The sequence below is a fragment of the Aphanomyces astaci genome, assembly GCF_000520075.1.
Source record: "Aphanomyces astaci strain APO3 unplaced genomic scaffold supercont1.8, whole genome shotgun sequence".
NCBI lineage: Eukaryota > Oomycota > Saprolegniomycetes > Saprolegniales > Verrucalvaceae > Aphanomyces > Aphanomyces astaci.
Window position 1 is genome coordinate 240,839 of NW_009798271.1, and position 19,350 is coordinate 260,188.

The following is a 19,350-nucleotide window of genomic DNA, read 5'->3' on the forward strand; positions in this document are numbered from 1 at the left end:
CGGCAGAGGTCGCGAGGAGCCAGTGGCGGCCGTCGAGGGACGTCTCGAGCCACCGCTGAATCGGCACCGCGAACATGCCACTGTCCCCACCAAAGCTCTGCATGTACTCGTCCCACACGACGTTGCGTAGCATCGTTTCCATGTACACGGCGCCGTTGGCACTGAAACGCTTCACGCACCGTAGTTGTCGCGAACGAGTGAGGGCAATCTCGTACCGCTGGTTGAAATCCACCCAACAGTACGGCGTCAGAATCCACATGCTCCAAAACGAATTGACTTTGCGCAAGCTCTCGACAGCGTATTCGACGGACGTGAGCTCGTTGAATACCAGCCGACGCACATAAGTTGGCCACACGTTGGTTGTCGACGACGGCGTCATGTACCGTTTGTCCATGACTGCGCTCAACAGATCGAGCTCCCCGGACGCCCGAGTCGTTAGAGCGTCGTTGAAGATATCGATGAGCAGCGCTTGATACCCGCTTGGCGTGTAGTTCGCCCACCAAATGTCGTTCAAGAACGCTGGCTTGAGCAGCCCAAGGTAATAGATGGAGCACGTCAGCGACATTACAATGTAGGTCAGGCCGAGGGCGACGCCTACACGTCGGTACTTGAGCCGCCATATGGACTGAACGCGACTACTCGTTTTCGTTTCACGAATACCCACGCGCATGGATTCAACTATGGGGATGTCGACTGGGCCGGTTACAGAGGTTTTACAGGTCGTTGCAAGGACGGTTTCGTGTTATGTTGAAGTGCCCAAAAAGGTAGTTTGACGCTGTTGGCTGAGTACATACTCGAGGCAAGAGGACAGCGACCTCCAATGTAGGACAGGTCCACGGCGATCGGTACTAGAGCTTAGTCGTACACGTAGGTGCATTGTTTCAACTACCGTTGAATGGGGCAGTTACAGCAGTTTCAAGTCGTGTCCTGGACGGTTACATGCTTTGGTTACAGTATCGGTCGTTTGTATTCAGTTCCAGTACGCTTACTGTAGTTATACGCTGTATCGACATCTCCATGGAAGACAGCTAATCAGTAAATGGCTCCAAATGTCGATGAAGTGCTTGTACAGAAGTATGACCAAAGGTGCATATTCTGCATATAATTACGCCCACGGACTCCACCCATGGAACATGCGGCCAAGGACGTTTGGGGCCGTCGCAACGTGAATCAACGCCTTGGCCTGGTCAACGGGCGACAGCACGCTGTGTTTTGGCGCGGCTGGCGGCGGCAGCGTCGCTTGTAACGGCTTCAGCACGGCCGCGACATTCGGATTCAAGGCCAGTTCGTCACACAAAATGTGCACCACGTGCTCGCCTCGGAGCTTTCGCCGTGCCAGGTCCATCTTCACTTGGGGCATCCACGTCGCCGCCGCCGCAGCCTCGTCGCCGTCGGGCGTTTCTTTCTGCTGCGCTTTCGACTTGGTTTTCGACTGTGTCTGCCACTCGAGCAGCGGCTCGTTTAGAAACACCCGCATGACACTGTCGATGCGCTGCTGCTGGCCTCGCAGCGCGTCCAGCACCGCTGCCAGATCCTGCTGGAGCAGCAGCGACGCATCATGGGGCTGCAGGACCCCTCGCAGTTGCTTGGTGTATCGAAACGGCACGAGCTCGGGCACGGGCAGGAGACTCGCCCCGGCGCCGAAACTGATGCCAAAGTCAATACCAACCACGGCCCCCGTCCGTTCATCCAGTAAAAAGTTGTCCAAGTGCCGGTCGCCGATCCCCAACACGTACGAGCACCCGTTGAACGCAGCCAGCGACGTCGCAAAGCTCTCGCGGAGTTGAAAAAATGTGTCGCTCGTGTTGGCCATGTGCACCAGCCGTCGTCGCAACAAGTCGCACGGCACCGCCGCTTCCGCTTGGACAAACGACGACACCACGGCGGACGTGGCCGAGGTGGCGACCTTCTGGCCGTACGTTTTCCCGCGTTGTTTGGCCCAAAAGGCTTCGTACTGGACGCCGGGGGGTCGCTGCAGCAGGTTGGTTTTCTTCTTGGAAGAGGTACCATCATCCCATTCCTCTTCGACAATCGTTTTCAGGGTTGTAGTGTTGCCGAGCCACTCGACGAGCCCGATAGTTGTGGTCATGGGCACCACCTACATACGAATGTACATGAGGGTGGGAGTCGCTTTTGACGAGATAGAATAGGAGGCCGAACGTTATAAGTCCGCGTGGACAACTGGCGACGACTGCACGTTGTATGTTGATGCAAAATGCCATTCATGACACCAAAGAGCTGCTCGATGCGCTGGTCCAGTCGCAAATCTTCGCCGCCCTATATAAATCACACATCATCGGTTAGGATGTACAAACAGATAGTACGAATGTGGGGGTAGTGGGTATATTTAGTACTATATACCTTGACTAGGTACATGTACGTTCGCTCATCCGATGCATGCAACACGAGGCGCTTGGGCAATTGTTTCGACGGCAACACCATCAATTGCGGCTCGCAGCTCAAAATGTACGTGTGGGTGGCAGGCTCTGGTTTGCCCCAATCTACCCCACAAACAACTCTACTAAGTCGACATTTCAAACACGAGGAAAGCTCGGCTTACGTTTGGTGTATTGCCCAGGCAGTTCGATGCGCATCTTGACAGGATCCAGCTGCGCCAACCAGTCGGAAAAGTCTGCCAATTTCGCCTTCCAGTGGCGGTCGATGCCGTACTTGCCCGGCATGACCTGGAACGTTTGGCTGAGCCAGCCGCGGGCCGACTGAAGCGCGGCTTTGGTCACGTCTTTGCCCAGCATCGCCTCAATATGTTTGCGATGTTGGGCCATCCACTGACGATTGTAAGCCCCAACCTGGTTGCCGAGCACTCTGGTTCGGTCGTCAAATACTGCGGACAACGTCGTGCTGACAATCGACGCGAGTTGCGCCTTGGGTTTCTTGTCATCGACTACATCCGACAAGTACCGCAGCGCTTCCTTGAGGCGGATTTCCGGATGGTGGAGTCTACATGTTCACATTATCGATATAGCCGTACCAAATATAGTGATAAAAAAACAGTGAAAATAGTGACTGACCCTTCGAGTGCCGCCACGAATTGGTTTAGAGTATGATCTTGCAGCAATGCCGCCAGTCGATGAAACCTCGCGTTAGCCGCCATGTCTGGTATCGACGCACTCGATAGTCGAAAGTCATAGTACAATGCTTTCGGGTACTCCTTCGCCATCTACGTAAAACGTTCAACCAAACCACGAGCCATCGAAATATGTCGTTGACGTGCATATTTCACAATCACGGGCAAGAAGACACCAATATCCTTATAGACAAATATATAACCCTGTCGCACCGTTTCCAACAAGGACAGGATCCAGTCGTTGAACGGCGTCGCATGCACATCCAACATCGCCATGATCTGCGCTGACCAATGCAAACACGTCCATAGCGGCACTGGTTGCATTTTGCTAGTCAAAATCGGCAACAGGTCGGCCGGGTGATCTCGGACGAGCCCCAACACCCGCGGGAAGTACGCCGCGCACGTCTTGTCCGCCAAAGCCATCCCAAACAGCACAGTCTCCACCATCGCTTTGGCCAACGACCCGAATGTACCGGCCGTCGACCGCTCCAGGCACTTGTCGAGGTACTCAATGTACATGACGTGCATGCTGGTCATGGTGGTGGCTTTGGCCGTCTGGTACTGGAAGATTTCCATCGCGCCGCGTTCGAGAGTCGTTCCGAGTGACGCATCGCCGTATTCGCGGTGGAACGCGGCGGCTTCCGTGAGTGCGCGCGCCTGCCAGCCGTAAATATCGGCCTGGGTCGTGGCTGGGAGGGTCGGAATGAACACGAGAACTTCATCGTTGTCAAATAGGCGAGTTAGCGCCGCGTAGTAGTTGGCCACTTGCGCCAGCACGCGTTGCTTGTGGTCGTCGGTCAAGTTGATCGCGGCTTGGAGTTGCCTGCTGGCGAGTTTCGACACTTGGGCAGAGTACACTTGCACCTATGATAGATTAGCCTCGACCACTGTATTGAAGATTTCAAGGCACCATGTGCAATGTCAGCTTGGGCAAATTGGCTTGATTGCACAACGTCCGGTAGTCTGCCAAGAGTCGCCCTGCCAGCGCCAACACATTCGATGCCACCGCGGCCTCTGCGTACGACAGCATGGTCTACGTTAAACAACCCAGTTCACGACACCATCAAGCCAACCCCCCACCACACCATACATCAAATCCCAATATCCCCGAATATGGAAACAAGTCACAGAAACAAGTGCCACGTACATGCACTCGAATAGACGCCATGTCTTGCGCAATGGATCGGCCGCCGTATTTCGACTCGTCGGTCGCAGCGACCAAGGATTCGTACCCGACATTCCGAATCAAATGGTATGTCGACCACGCGTCGAGCGAGTCTTGGTGCACCAACGGAACAATCGGCTTCCATTTCTCGACGCATGGTGACATGGCGCCACCACCATGCGTCTTGATCACGTCCAACACGTCGTCTAGAAATACCATATTGGGTAGCCGCTGGAGCTGGCGCAGTCGATGCGACGCCGGCATGCTGCTCCACTGATGCAGACAAGTGGCGTAGAACTCGTCCACGGCGGCTTGGGCATGGCTCCACTGGAGAAGCTGCATGTTGGCGCATGCGATAAGGTCTGGGAACCGTGTGACAAGGTACTGCAGCTTTGTGTCTTGTTGGCGTGTGGGCTGCAGGATGGGGTCGATGAATTCGCGCAGCAACGACGTGTCTTGTATGGCGATGGATGCTTCGAGGAAGCACTTTGTGTGTTTTTCCAAGAACGGTTCGTGCTGATCCCACAAGCGGTCGGGATGCACGTCGTCCAGCAGGGTGTCCCAGCGATTCAGAGTGGCCAAGCAGTGGAACTGCTCGGATTTCCATCGTTGGCGTTCTAAAATCGTCACGTTTGCGTTGTCCATCGAAGCATATTTGGCTTCTGCGTCCTTGTAATGCTGCAGCGCCGCAACGAGGTCCCCCTTCAACTGCGCTTCCACCGCCAATGTCGTCTCGGGCACAGTAGACTCGTGCGTCGCCAGCGCCAGCAAGTACGGCTCGTTCTCGACCATTTGGAGCACATGATGCAGTTGGTTCCACGCGTGTGTCGATACATTTTCGTCCGTCGAGTGGATCAACAGCTCCTCGAGGATGCGCTGGCCCGTGACCAAGTTTCGACTGGAAATGCTGGACGTGCCAATGATATCTGGGGACAACAGCGTCACAGATGACTTGGACTGGCACAGCAGACCAATGTACGCTTGATGGAGCGCCGCCACGACCAGCGTGTTGTGTTGCGCCGACTCCAAAAGAGTCTCAAAGTAACCAAACACTTGCGTTTGGATCGACGACGGCAGCGTCGGGAGCACCGCCACTAGCAAGGCAGAGAACAACGCGGATGATGTGGCGGCATGTAACGACGCGACGACCAGCAGCGGCCGCAGCACGTCCATCCGCGGGATCTGAATGTCGGGGAACTCGCCTACGCGGTACGCTCGAAACAAGCTCACGGCCGTGCCCTTGGCCTTTTCTTGGTTGAGCCGCGCCAGCTCTTGGCGTTTGGATCGACTTGCACGTTCTTGAAAGAACGTTTTCGTGCGACTGCTTTCATCGCTAATGCGGGCGTTCGAAGTCGATTTGTAAAAGCGAACTGTCCGTGGGGCTAGTCCTATCCAACATGATCGATACAACCAACATACAATCAAGCATATACATACTTGAGCAATCATATCCTTAACATACAGTAACGGATCACTGGACGTACCGGCAGAAGTCGTTTGTATGGAACCAGTCGTAGCTGCCCCCTGACTCGACTGAAACTGCTGCGATTGGGTTTGCGACCATACGCGATCTTGTGTAGCTTTGACCAGGCCAGCACGTTCCAGCGGCTGGTCCAACGGTTGTTGGCTCTGCAATGCGATGGCGTCTTGCGAAAACAGAGGCGTGAGGATGCTCTGGGTGCGGCGAGCCCACGCCGTGTCGATTTCAAGGGGTTCAAACTGACACGTGGACGACAGGGGGGTAGGAAAGAGCATGTTCGCGTTGTCAGGAGTCGACGTACTCAGAGACAGCCACAACGTCGGGGCGTAGCGCACCCACTCATCCGTCGTCTCTTGGTGGTACAACTGTCCAAACAATGCCAGCAGACGATCGTCGCACGACGATGGCAAGTGGGCTTCCCAAAACGAGGCCACTTTTCCTCGCACGTCGGCATTCGCGTCGGTCAGAGCCTTGAGAAGAATGCGCTGTACATTTGGCACGCCCCCCTTAGTTGTGGCGAGGAGAAAGTCGAGCACTTTCATGCGACACGGTTCCGACGACTCGAACGCGATCGTCACGGCGGCGTCCCCGTCGAGGAGGACCTGGTGCATATCGGCCGTCAAGTGTGGCCACCACTTTTGGAGTACATCGAGCAGCCGGAGCGTCACCGCCGGGTTGTGGTGGCTCAGGAGGCGGGGTAAATGCGGTCGTACCACTCGAAACAACGTCGTGGCATCGACGTGGCACGCGTGCACAATGTCCAATAGATGCAGCGACAACGTGTCTTGGATTAGGATGCGAGGAAGGATGGACGCCAGTCGATTCAGCACTGAGCCCGACACGATCGCTGGGAAATGTGTCGCCAGTTGCTTCAAGCACGTGAGGAACCGATCGGGTTTGTCCAGTTGAAAAAACGACTGCAAGCAGTTGTCAATACCAGACTCGAACGCCGTCGACGCCGGCATGTGCTGCAACACCAACCCAGAGACGTCCGCCGCCAACTGAGGTGTCGTCTTGTGGGTGGTGGACGCCAGGCGGGCCAGCAAGGCAGTTTCCAAGCGGGAGCTGCAAGCTCGGAGCGACGTCTCGAACCAAAGAACGGGGGACGAAGCGTCGAATGCAAGGTTGATCAACACGGCGGCGAGCTGCATCCCCGCGACATGTCGCGACGCGTTCTCGGCATCATCTGCGTTAATCATGTCCAAGAGGATGTCCAGGTTGAGAAACCGGCACTGCGTCGGAAACTTGGTCACGAACGCTTCGATCAAGTACAAGTTGTCGCGCAAGATAAATGTCGACGGATGGGGGGATACCGCCATGAGATGGTTCACAAACCGAGACAAGTCGTCTGAGATTGTGTCGACCTGCCACGTGTCCACAACTACATGGCACACGTCGCGCAGCAAGTAGTGGAACTCGTCGCGTTTGGGCACGAGGAGCATCAACTCGACCAGCGGGCCGACAAACTTGGCCGCGTACGGGGCAAACAACATGGGACGATTCAGTACCACTTTGCACAGAAAGAGTCGGACAGACGTGGACGAGTTGGTCGACAGGTTGAACCAGACCTTGTCCATCCAGCCAGGCATCATGGCGTCAGTCCATTGGCTTTGAAACAGCCGCTCCATGTGCTTGATCGTCTTCAGAAGTGGCAGCATGCACGGATGTGAATTCAACGCGTCCATCTCCAGCACATCCTCGTCCTCTTCGTCGTCGTTAGCCATGGGCTCGTCGTCATTCGTGTCTTCGATCGGCGCCGCGCTCTGACTCAAACTACTGCCTTGAAGGAACTGCGTAGAAATGTCCATCAAGCGGCTGTTCCCTCGATGGGTGGTCCTAGATCGACCTCCTTGTCGTCGTGATAGGTACTTTGTTGGAAACGCAGCCGTCTGGGTCTCAAACGAGTACTCGTCCCCCCCTCCTTCATCTTCGGTTTTGGCCATGATGTTGGGCCATATCGCGTCGGCAAACAGCAGCTGTGTGTAGAATTTCTCTTGTGTTTGCGTCGTGCGCACTGTGCTAAGCAGACATCGAAACGCCGCGATGGCCACAGGACGGTCGGCGCTGGCACTCTTCTGACTGGCCGTTTTGCACAGTCGCATGGTCAGCTCGTTGCCTTTGGCGCCAGCGGTGGCCGCGTAGATGGGGTTCACCAACCGCCGGACAGCGTCCCCCGATAGACACGTGTAGAGCAGTTCCAACAGTCCGAACGTGACGACCACCGCCAGACTGGGCGATGTGTCTGACGTTACGACAGTCATCAAGTACTGGACAACAGGAGCGCCGGAAAACGTCGACGTGTACACGGCCACAATGGCAGCTTCGTCCAGCCGATGCATCAACGGCACAAACACTTGCCGAAGCAGCGTCGTCCGGATGTGATCCGTCAGGGAAGGGGAAAACACCAGCGGCAGCACTTCCAGACACACAGACGGGATGCGGGGGCCGGGCAGGTCGTCGCAGAACCCAGTCAACATGTCGTACATGTCGTTGGAGAACACGTGCTGATTCTTCTCGTTCAGACTTCGAAACACGGTTTTCAATAAGCCAACGTGGCCGCTTTGCACGAGCATGGACAAGTACGTGTGAAATAGCAGCTCAAACGACTCGAAATCGAGCGACCCGCGCGCGACGTCTGTGGAATGCACGGGAAAGCCATGCACGACGAGGTGGCCCACGGCGTCGACCAGTGGGGGACCAAACTCGGTGGCGTTGGCTTGAATCAACACTGGAATCAGCTGCAGCGCGGCCACTTTGACGCCCACAGAAGTCGACGGATCGCAGAGCAGTTGGTTGACGCCCGCTGTACAGTCTACCAACGGCAACGTCGACTTGTCGAGAATGGAGCGTACAAAAAGGAGAAGTGTTGACATGAGCAGCGGCTGCTCTTTCTCTGTCGTCGCGTGCAGGACAAACTTGGCAAACGGCGCGACCAGCGGCGCCAGCTCGGTTCGTTTCGACAGATTTTTGTTGTTGGACGAGGTCAGTTCGAGCACGTGGTGCAATGTATGGATAAACGACGGGTGTGTCTGCACGTGGCTTAGCAACCCACGAACGACTTGCAGCCAAACGTCGTCGCGATCACAAAAGACCTTGTCGAACGCAGCTGAAAACAACGTGTAGTTGGCCGGTGTGGGCTGCAATATAAACGTGGCCACGTCCCAACCCATATCCATCGCCGTCTACTCACACAACCACAACGTGTACATGTACAGTACATCAATATATATATATATATGATAGAACAAAAATAACGATATCATATCACACCTCCATTGCACGGTGCGTAAGTTGATCTTGCATGGGAGTCAACAACCCGCTGGCTTTCTTGTCGATTGCGAGACGCGCGAAGTCACACGCGATGTCCCGTCGTCGACTCGACGACTCGCCGTCCCAATACTTGATCTGGTCCAGCTACAGCAACACAAACGCAGTCATATATCAAATACACCACCCACAAGTAAGACTTCTAGATACAAACATACCTGCTTGTACGTCATGCAAAGGCGTTGCGCCAGGTCCGACTCCATATTGAACAACAGCGTGCGGTCATATGTGGAGCTCTCCAAGTGTTTGGCCACCACCCGCCGAAATGGCAACTGATGCTCAAGTGACGCTTTACACATGCGGACCCAGCTGTCGACCGCCTCGGGGGTGGAGAGTTCGAACAGTGTCGCAGCTTTAGGGTCCACAGCAGCCAGCACCACAAGATCCCACCACCGATCGCCGGTGCCAGTCAGCACATTCATCACGTGGCGGTGGAGTTCGGGCACTACGGTTGGGTGCTCGAGCGCCAATGCCACCAAGTTGCACACGCCGAGAAACGCGCGGTTCCGCGCCATCGACGGCGGTGCCTCGCGGCTGCCGCTTTCAACAAACTCGGCGATGGCGACAAAGAGGCGATGGGGCCCCTCGACCGCCTCGTCGTCGTGTGTTCGTTTGGCCACCACGGGGTCCAAGAGCACGGCGTCGGCGATCAGACTCGCGTTGCCGAGCGTGGGGGCACACGCCCACACATAGCTCTCCGTCGACGCCGCGAGAGTTTCGTACCAGACGACGTCAGTGTGTCGAACCCCTGTCGTTCGCACACTAATATCTGTCAAGGCCGGGGGCGCCAAAATGTACTGCAATTGCGCCGCCGAGTGATTTTTTTGGAACTGCGTGAGCCACGCCTTGCACGACCCTGTCATGTTGACCATACGCGCCAGTTGCTCAAACAAGCGGAGACAGTTGCTGCGAAACGTGGGCGCGGAGCTCGCAACGTTGGAAAACAGCCACGTCGTGAACGCGTTCAAGTTCAAGCAGTCGGTCCCGCCCAGCACGACGCGGGTGTCGTCGTCGTGCTGCAGATCCGCCGCCCGCCTCACGAGGATCTTCTCCATATGCGCCAACGCGTGCACGAGCGGAAGGACGGCGTTCGGGTCGTCGGGGGGTTTGAGTGCCACGAGCACATTCTTGGCCATGGACAGAGCATACGTCCGTACCAAGTCGTCGTCTTCCCGAAAGTCCCTGTACATGTGGTTGATCGCCAAGGCGGCCCCGACGCGGCAAGATAGCAGCGGATGGCCACAGAGCGCAAACAGTCGCTCCATGAGCGCATGCGCCGAGAACACGGTGTTAGCACGACTAGTAGGTGGTTGCTTGGAGGCGTATTTGAGAAACGTGGCGACGGACTGCGCCGCTACGTCGCGCACGCCGCCGCTGCCGTCGTCGACACAAGACAAGCCGTGCATGATGGCATCGAGGAATGCGTGGGCTTCAAACGGATACAGCGCCGCGATGCCACTGAACCACCGCAGCAGTTGGGCCAGCAGCGGCGCAAAAAGTGACCGCGTGATCGTGTCGGCGTCGGCGGCGAGCTGCACCAGCGACGGAAATATGCCATGCCAGTGGTCAAAGTACACGGACTTTTCACTCGCGTGGGTCTTGGCCGTCGGCAGCGTGGCCGTCATCCCGCACAAGTAGAGCACCATCGCGTGATAGGCTTCCCCCGCCGCAGCTTTGACGGGTCGGTCGATGCTCGTGACGGCCAGGTCTCGCATCTGTCGCAGCAACAACTCGATAGACATGTCGGCATGAACTCGGTCCAGTGCCACGGGAAACGTCAGCGCCGCCGCCATCTTGTCCACGTCGTCCCGGGCCGCGTGGTGTTCCTGCACGACAAACCGACTGTACCCTCCCAATGACCCCAGCAGCCGCAGCACTGAAATTTGAAACGACGCGCTTTGATTGGCCGCTTCGTCCAAGTACGGAGCGAGCAGCGGCAGCACCTCGGGGTAAAACGGCACGACCGTGTCTGATCGCCAACGCTCCAGCGCTTCCACGGCGGCCACGGCCGTGTCAAAGTGAAATACGCCTAGCGCCAGCGCTTGTTTGAGTGCGGGCACGAGAATCGCCAGGTCGACCATCGACACTGGCGTCGCCACCACAAACACAGACGTCGCGATTAGCAACTCGTCGTGATATTGGGGCATTGCCTTGGACACTTGGACTACAAACGCAGCGTAGTCGGAGGCGAGTGCGTCAGACAACAATGGGCTACGGGAGGCGGCGGAGTTGGCAGCGAGTAGGTGTGAGATGACTGTCGCCAAACGGTAAAACGCCGACACGAGCGGTAGTTGTCGGGCGCTGGGGAGCAGCCATTGTACGTACAACGCCACCTAATTTTATGATTGTGGGAGGTATGATATGATGTAGAGAGATGATTTTGTCGTACCCACGACTGGAATTGACTCGTTACAGTTGGCACCCACCGCTCGAAGAACTCAGTCGCGTTCAATACAATCGTGTGGTCTCGTGCGACTGTTGGCTAGATATAGCAGCACCAAATGAACCATCCAGGCTGAGAAATGTAGATAAATAGTACACAGAACGTACGGTATATTGAGACGATGTCGACGTTTCGGCAGTGTCAGCCTCGAGTTGGTACCGCAGATCCAATCGCTGCAAGATCGTCAGCATGGTGTCCGCCATCGCATTCACCATCGCTTGCTGCAGCTCTTCCCCTTGCATGCGCTTCAAGCAGCCCCGCCACAATCCTTCGTACTCGAAGAGGAGGCGCGACTCGGGCAGCCCCGTGTCTGGATGATACAGCATCTCCTACGTCGTACCCATAGATGATTTCAACAGGATGCAAACAGATTTGTTGAATTCATGTACCCCGTCGGGTGTGTCGATACGGTTGGACACCGTCAAGACCATCCCATGTTGCAGAATGCGCTTCATCACATCCGTGGATGAAAATGCGTCCGCCATCGACACGATCGCTAGTTCTGCTTGGTATTTAACGTAAATGGCGCTGGACGGGTACGCATCCAAGAGTCGGCACACGAGCTCCACCGAGAAGTTTTGCACGACAATATCGCTTTGGCATTGCATCTACAAACAACGATAAAGTATGTCATATTAGCCAAACTGACATATATGGTGATTTAATTAGATCGTTTCTCTTGGGTACAATAGATGGTTAATTATAGTCCTCGAACCAAACCGAGGACGAAACGAAATAAATCACGAGATCCCCAATATCTGCGTGGTGGGTTCTATTCAATATAGAATCCTGCTGGAAATTCTGATTGGCTGAGTATACTTGTCCTGTCTGTACGAGCGAATCAGGTCCGTTCAAAATTTGATTAGCCAATAGCGTCGATTCGTGAATCGAATCGGATCTGCAAATTTGTACCGAATCCACAATACGCAGACATATATATGCATATATACTAGCCTACTGAGCCAAGCGAATGCGAAACAGTAAGAGTATATATAACCCATGCTCAATGTTGTCCTTTTACCCAAAATTTGGTTCACTTTTGATTCTTTGCCAAATCTATCGATCAATTCTTTGTCCTGACTTTTCTATGTAAAGATCGTACTAATCTCAGTCACACACCAATTCGATGTTAATTTATTCGAAGAGTGGATTTGATTGGCTAGTTGATTCATGTTTTGTGTTTTGATTGGTCGATATATCGATTGTCTGTCGATTTGGTTATTCTGCTCATTCGATTGAGCACCCAAACACTCCAATTTCGAATAATCGACTTGACAAAACATGAAACAAGAAGTATGATTGATCGAATAATTGAGTATTCCTTCCTTCCTTCGAAAGACAGTTTGTAAAAATACAATAAAAATACCAAAAGAGATGTGACTGCATATTGAAAGATGTATATATATATATCCAGAGAGCAATTAAAGCATGCATTCCACAAGATACCAAGGATTGACTCACACCTTTTGAACGAACCGCCCGTAGCACGTAGTGTATCGACAGAGGAGCATCCACTTGAGCTTGATACCTTCCCGAATGGCCACCAAGTCTTCGCCATACTTGATCAATCGAGCATGGATCTTTGGCAACGCGTCGGCGCCCATAAACATTGGTACGATGGCGGCAAAGTTACCCAGGCCCGCTAGTGCAATCGACGCCTTGTCGTCACTGAGCTTGTCCGTCAAGCACGTGAGGAATTCCTTGAGAAAGCGATTGAACTGCTTCTTGTGTTTGGGAATGTCCGCAGCGAATCCGTCGGCAATGATAGCAAACATGCTGTCGAGGCATGCAAATGCTGGTTTTCGAATCTACGAAGTACATGAGTCGATCGTTCACTTGATACATGGTTCTAGAAATCCACAACTAGCTTTGACAAAGCATTATATATATATATATATATATCATTGGTTTGCTACAAATGACCTTCCAACTTCTGCGCGATTCGTAAAACAAATCCCAAATCTCGCCGTGAAAAACTTCATTGGCTTTCCCGATTCCGCACAAAGCACAAAGATATAAATTTCCGAAATTCGGATGGTTTTGTAATCATTATTGAAAAAAGATAAAAGAATGCAGCCGCCAATCAGCGAAGAGTAATTTCAGATTGACCAATGGGAGCGATTCGTGATCGGTTTGGTCGGCGTGCTTGGATTTACACCAAATGGGTCCGGAAATTCGTGCCATATCATGACTATATATCCGTGATATTGTCTTTCTTTTTCCCCAAAACTAGGACTTTTGTGCTGATTCGTCGCCAAATCTATCGATATCGATTCTTTGCACTGAATTTTGTATATGTAAAAGGTACCATGTGGAGATTAATTGGTATCACACTGATTTCAGTCACACACTAATTTGACGTTGATGATGGTTATTTCCTGCAATCGGATTCGCTCAATTCTTCTGCCGATGATTCATCTGTGGTTGAGTGTCGATTCAATTCATTCTTCACGGCGCTCCAGCTTAGAATAATACTCACAATAATATTGTGAATTCGCTATAAACTTCCAAAAGTCGCGCGATTTGTTCAATCAATTTTGAATCACGCTCGATTTCTGATTGGTTGAATATACTTGTCCTTTCTGTAAGAGCCAATCAAATCCACTCAAAATTGGATTAGCCAATAGCGTTGATTCGTGATTCGATTCGGCGGCGAGATTCGATTCGACGGGGTCTGGAAATTCGTATCGAATCCACAATAATAATAATACCTTCTTGTTGGAGCTCGCGCAGCAATGCAGCATAAGCAAGTAAAATTGGTACGGATCTGCCTCCACCAAATTAGCGGCAAACAGATGCATGTGTTTTCCCAGCAATCCCAAGCACGCTTTGACGATTGCGAGGCGGGAGAGGTTGCCAGACGCGGCCGTGGCCAACGTCACGTGGATAAATCTACCAGGTCATTCCAGTCATTAACGAGTAGCGCAACGAATAACGTACTGGAACAACGTGTCGCGCTTCGATTGGTCGTATGTGGCTTCGTCCAGGATTTCACTGAGGCAGACAAAGCATCCGTGGATGATTTGCATTTCTACAATGGGAATATACTAGTTAACGGGAGAGAAGAGTAGCGGGTAGACCTGGTGCATTGGACGAGAATTGCTTGTCCAATGCTTGGTCGATCCACCGACCAACGGCGGCACGATGGACGGCCATGGCGTCGGGGTACTTGTTGAAGAGTCCCCCCAGCACATCCAGGATCACGCCTTTGACCGTCTGGGTGCACTTGGACGAGTTTAACTCGTTCAGGAATCGATCCGGCAGCGATGCCACGTCAAAGTGCGCAGACGCGGACACGTGTTTGTGGTGCTTGATGAAGTACGTGACGAGTTCGCCAGCGGCACTTCGCGTCTTGGATGGCAATTGCGAAGAGAGTAGCAGAATGCAACAAGCTTGGGTAATAGACCCCACATGTCCAGCGACCGCGTGGCGCAGCGTCGTGTCCTGCATGTCCTTGATGAACGTGAGAAGGTGCTCCAACGCAATCCCAAGCACCACGCCGAGTGTAGACTTCTTCGTCCCATAGTCCTGAAGCTGCATGATACTTAGCAAACTCGGGGCGTGCTGTTGGCCTGGAGTCGTTTGAAACAAGCGGAAGCAGCACAGTTCGGCCGCCGCGCGCGATTCCAGCAGACACCGCACCGAGCGGCGAAATAGCGCCGCGACGAAGCTCTCGATGGTGTCTTTGTCAACTTCCACATCCCTCGACGATGCAATGTCATACAATTGGCGCAGGGAACGATCCACTTGGTCCAGATGATGGCACTTCTGACTCATACACGTAGCGCCGCGCGCGTTCCTACGACGCAATCGATGTGCCCGTTTGGTTTGGCAGACCTCCGTATCCGGAAGGGTGTCTGATATCCGGACCATTATTGGTTACTACTACGTAGTACATATTACTAGTAAGTTTACTTCGAATAACTGTACCAGTAATACAGTAGTGGCGCAACGGTTTAGTGTGACGGCATCCAAGTGGATAGAGGATGGGGCCCGGGTTCAATTCCCGGGCAGTGTCAAGCTTTTTTCCAAAACTATATTAATTTGAGTATTGCATTACTAAAATCAAGTTTAGTAAAATTATATAATACTCACAATTATATTCGATCAAGATTGTTGGTTGTGACATCGCCAACAAGAGTAAATCATTTTCTGTTCATTTACTCCTCTATAGATGGTAGAGCTTTCACAAAGCTGTTGCGAATCTCGGTAACCGTCACTCGGTCCCACGCGGCGATGGTACGCTTCACCATCGCTTTCCTCTTCTCAGCGGCTGTCGGGGTGTCGAAATCGTCGCCGTCCTCCCCATCGATCATCTCCTCGGTGAGCCACTCGTCCCGAAGGTAACGCTTGAATGGAGCCATCACACCAACATCCAGTGGCTGACAGATGGACGTAGCATTGGGGGGAATCGCGCACAGGAAGCTGCCGAGCTCTTCTTCGACAATGTGGTACGAGGCATCGCTCACATGCGACTCAAAGTTGTCGAGCAAGATTACCGACGGCTCGACAAGACTTCGGTGTAACAGGTCACGCAGGTACGACTTCCACACGGTGTTATCCATCCATGCCTTACCCTGAACAGCATAGAAGTGGCCGCTTGGGTACGTTGGTAGCTCCGACATTTCGATGCGACCGCCGGGGGTGCAGCGGATGATGAAAAGGATCGGGAGCTTGTCTCCGTTCGAGCGGACGGTGAGTACAGCTGTCATACGCATGGAGTGTTTCTCGCCAGTTGATATCTTCGCGTCGCCACCGCGAGCAGACCATATGTACTTGGGCGGCATGTCATAGTAGAACCCGGTCTCATCGACATTGTAGACGCAATCGGGACCAAAGCCGTGGTACTGCCGGTGGAACTCAGCAGCGAAATCATCACGCACTTCGATCAGGACGGATTGTTTGTGCTTCTGTTTGCCGGGTCGTTGACGCGTAAATCCATGGCGGTGACAAAAGCGCTGCAGCAGTCGTAGGAGCCCTTGGTACCCGGTACAGGGCTTCTTGCGTGCGATGTAGGAACGCAGCCAAGCCGCCTGGTGCCTCTTGATCCAGTTGATGATATGCGACGTTGTTAGCGCCCGTTCTTGGGCTCGCATTTGGTTAATATAGTCAACGAGACCCTCGGGATCGGGAAATACTCCAGGCCGCCCAGCTGGATCGACTTTCATTCGTTTTTTGTTCCCGTTGTAAGCAAGGATGTCGCGTTTTTGGTTGACCCACGTACGGATGGTGCAACGTGGAATGCTTAGCATGTCAGATACTTGTTGGTCGGTGCTTGTTTCCAAAAGACCTAGCACCTTCAGCTTCGTTGCGATGGTGTAGTTACGCTTTGGAATGCGCATTGTTGACTGCATATCAAATGAAGACCTGAGGTACGGGGGAAATTCAAAAAGAAATAGTGCAGGTGGGAAAATATTATTGCTTGCCAATCAAATGTTAGGATTCTCAATCTCGACTTCTATTGGACAAAAATGGCAGCTGTTTCACAAACTTCGATTGGCGTACCATTCCGTCGTTCTCTCATGACAGACCATAGAAAGCACATGTATCCGGTGAATTTCGAGATGATCATATTCTCCTTCGCGCGAATGCATCGGATTGGAATGTTTACTCCCTTCCTTGTGTAATCATATATTTGAACAATTATCGATATTTTGCATTAGCAAACAATTATTTATTATCGAGGTCGTCGAATATCGTGAAATCTATTGACCGAGGCACCATTTTAGATATTCGCAATAAATATATACCACGAAGTATTTCGGAAGCCTGATTCAACCAATCAAATCGTATACGTATATTTTTCCTTCTATTTTCAACAGGGCAAAATCCGGATACTTTTGCTAACGTTATCTGAATGCTGTTTCATTTTCAGTATTCCGGAGTACTAGAGGTAAGTAAGTATACACGATTTACGAAACAAATACGACACAAAATACACCAGACTACTAGCAATCACGAAACGTTTTTGTTTCGTAAATCCAATATATCTAATTCACGCTACCTTGAGATTTGTATGCGATTACTTGTATCTTACAGTCCGCGCCAAGTGAATACGAAAGGACAAAATTTTGACCAAATATAGAACTACGCAGGTGTTTTCCTCTGTAAATCAATTCCATATGACGAAGGATGATTGGATAAAATACCCTGTGAAATACAGCAAGAGACGAAGTATCATTGGATGCGATATGGCGCGGAATCAGATTTTAGAGCGCGCCATGTGTATACGAAAGGCATGAATTTCAACGCACACACATCCAAATAAGAGGTTTCACAGCTTGTTATTCGGCATCGACTGACCCACGAGCATACCACTTCACTACATCCCACCACCGCAACTGGAACATGCCTCGAGGTGAACAGTTCACCGAAGAAGAACGTGGCATGATGTTGGCGCTTCGCAGCCATGACATGAGCTATCCTTCCATCTCTGGTGAGCTTGGACGAAGCCAAATTGCTGTCTACAACTTCCTCAAGGACCCAACGTCGTACGGGAAGCGATACAAGCCCATGAAGTGCGACAAGGTAGTGGGAGCCGAGGCTCGTCAACTCTTCCGCTACGCTTCGACGACTGGTTTGTCGGCCCGAGCATGCAAAACGGACCTCCAACTCGACGCGTCCCTGCGCACAATCCAACGACGTCTCAACGAGAACGAAAGGTTTGAGTACGCCAAGCGATTGCACACGCCGTGCTTGACGCAAGCCCACAAGTCGTACCGTATGGAGTACGCCGAACGACACCTTGCTGCCAACACGGATTGGGATCCAATCATTTGGTCCGACGAGAAAAAGTTCAACTTGGATGGTCCCGATGGCTTGCAGAAGTACTGGCACGACAAGAGGCTCCCCAAACAGCACTATTTGACGCGCGCTATGGGCGGGAAGAGCGTCATGGTATGGGGGCGTTTTCGCTGGCCGGCCGGAGTGAGTTGGCGTTTTTGTCGGGCAAGCAAAATGCATTGGCGTACCTCGACACACTCCAAAACTACCTGTTTCCGTTTGCCCACGAGCACTATAGTCCCTCGTTTGTGTTCATGCAAGATGGCGCTTCGATCCACCGTGCTAAAATTGTCATGGACATTTTGAGTGAAGAAAATGTCACCGTTTTCGACCATCCCGCCTACTCCCCCGATCTCAATCCGATCGAAAACTTGTGAGGGAGAATGGCCCAAGTGGTGTATGCCAACGGGAGACAATTTCGTGATGTTGGGTCACTCGTTGCCGCCATCCAGTCGACATGGGACGACATCCCACAGCCACTGCTGACATCGTTGGTGAAATCGATGCCAAAGCGCTGTGTTGACGTTCTGAAGGCAAAGGGTTGTAAGACTAAGTATTAGGAACACTTTATGGTATGCTTTTGCATGAGTAAATTTGCTAAATTCAGATTTTTGTAACCCTTTCGTATACACTTGGCGCGCTAAAAAACGTGCAAAACTTGATATCATAACGAAATATTCACCCAGATCACACACTGCATCGATATAGCTTGTATATTATGATTACAAGGCATGCAACAGGGGTATCCTGACTTGAATCAAATTAAAACCATCGGCACTATTCTAAACCCACGTCTTTCGTATTCACTTGGCGCGGACTGTAGATACATGGTGATTTACGAAACAATCGCGAAACAAGCATACTAGTAGTAGTATTAACCGGAAGATTTATCGATCAGTCCGAAAACTGAAATGGGTCGCTCTAAGCGCACCGCAAGGAACGCCAGCTCCACGGATGAGACGGCAGACGATGTGATAGCCCTGCGCATAGTTGCAGACACGAGACTACAGTACGACTCCATCATAACCAGGCTTGTGAAGTGGCTTGAACGGGAGCACCCCGAGTAC

The 19,350-nt window shown here is 52.5% G+C and overlaps 1 protein-coding gene across 4 annotated transcripts; it reads right to left on the reverse strand.

The window, feature by feature from the left end:
* Window positions 1-948: 948 nt before the first annotated feature.
* H257_04586 (hypothetical protein) lies at window positions 949-15,342 on the reverse strand. Of its 4 annotated transcripts, XM_009829171.1 has the most exons (18): window positions 14,581-15,342; window positions 14,441-14,531; window positions 14,212-14,392; window positions 12,964-13,308; window positions 11,890-12,108; window positions 11,608-11,829; window positions 11,447-11,539; window positions 9,216-11,390; window positions 9,001-9,144; window positions 5,735-8,912; window positions 4,233-5,638; window positions 3,996-4,118; window positions 3,299-3,949; window positions 3,030-3,178; window positions 2,561-2,958; window positions 2,362-2,501; window positions 2,161-2,277; window positions 949-2,098 (listed from the first exon to the last, which is right to left on the reverse strand). In XM_009829171.1, the coding sequence occupies exons 1-18, from the start codon at window positions 15,275-15,277 to the stop codon at window positions 1,106-1,108; spliced, it is 11,322 nt and encodes a 3,773-aa protein (XP_009827473.1). In that variant the 5' UTR covers window positions 15,278-15,342; the 3' UTR covers window positions 949-1,105. The 4 variants fall into 4 exon arrangements, with proteins under 4 accessions (XP_009827473.1, XP_009827476.1, XP_009827475.1 ...); XM_009829174.1 differs by having other exon boundaries at window positions 949-2,277; XM_009829173.1 differs by lacking the exon at window positions 14,581-15,342 and having other exon boundaries at window positions 14,441-14,566.
* Window positions 15,343-19,350: the final 4,008 nt, after the last annotated feature.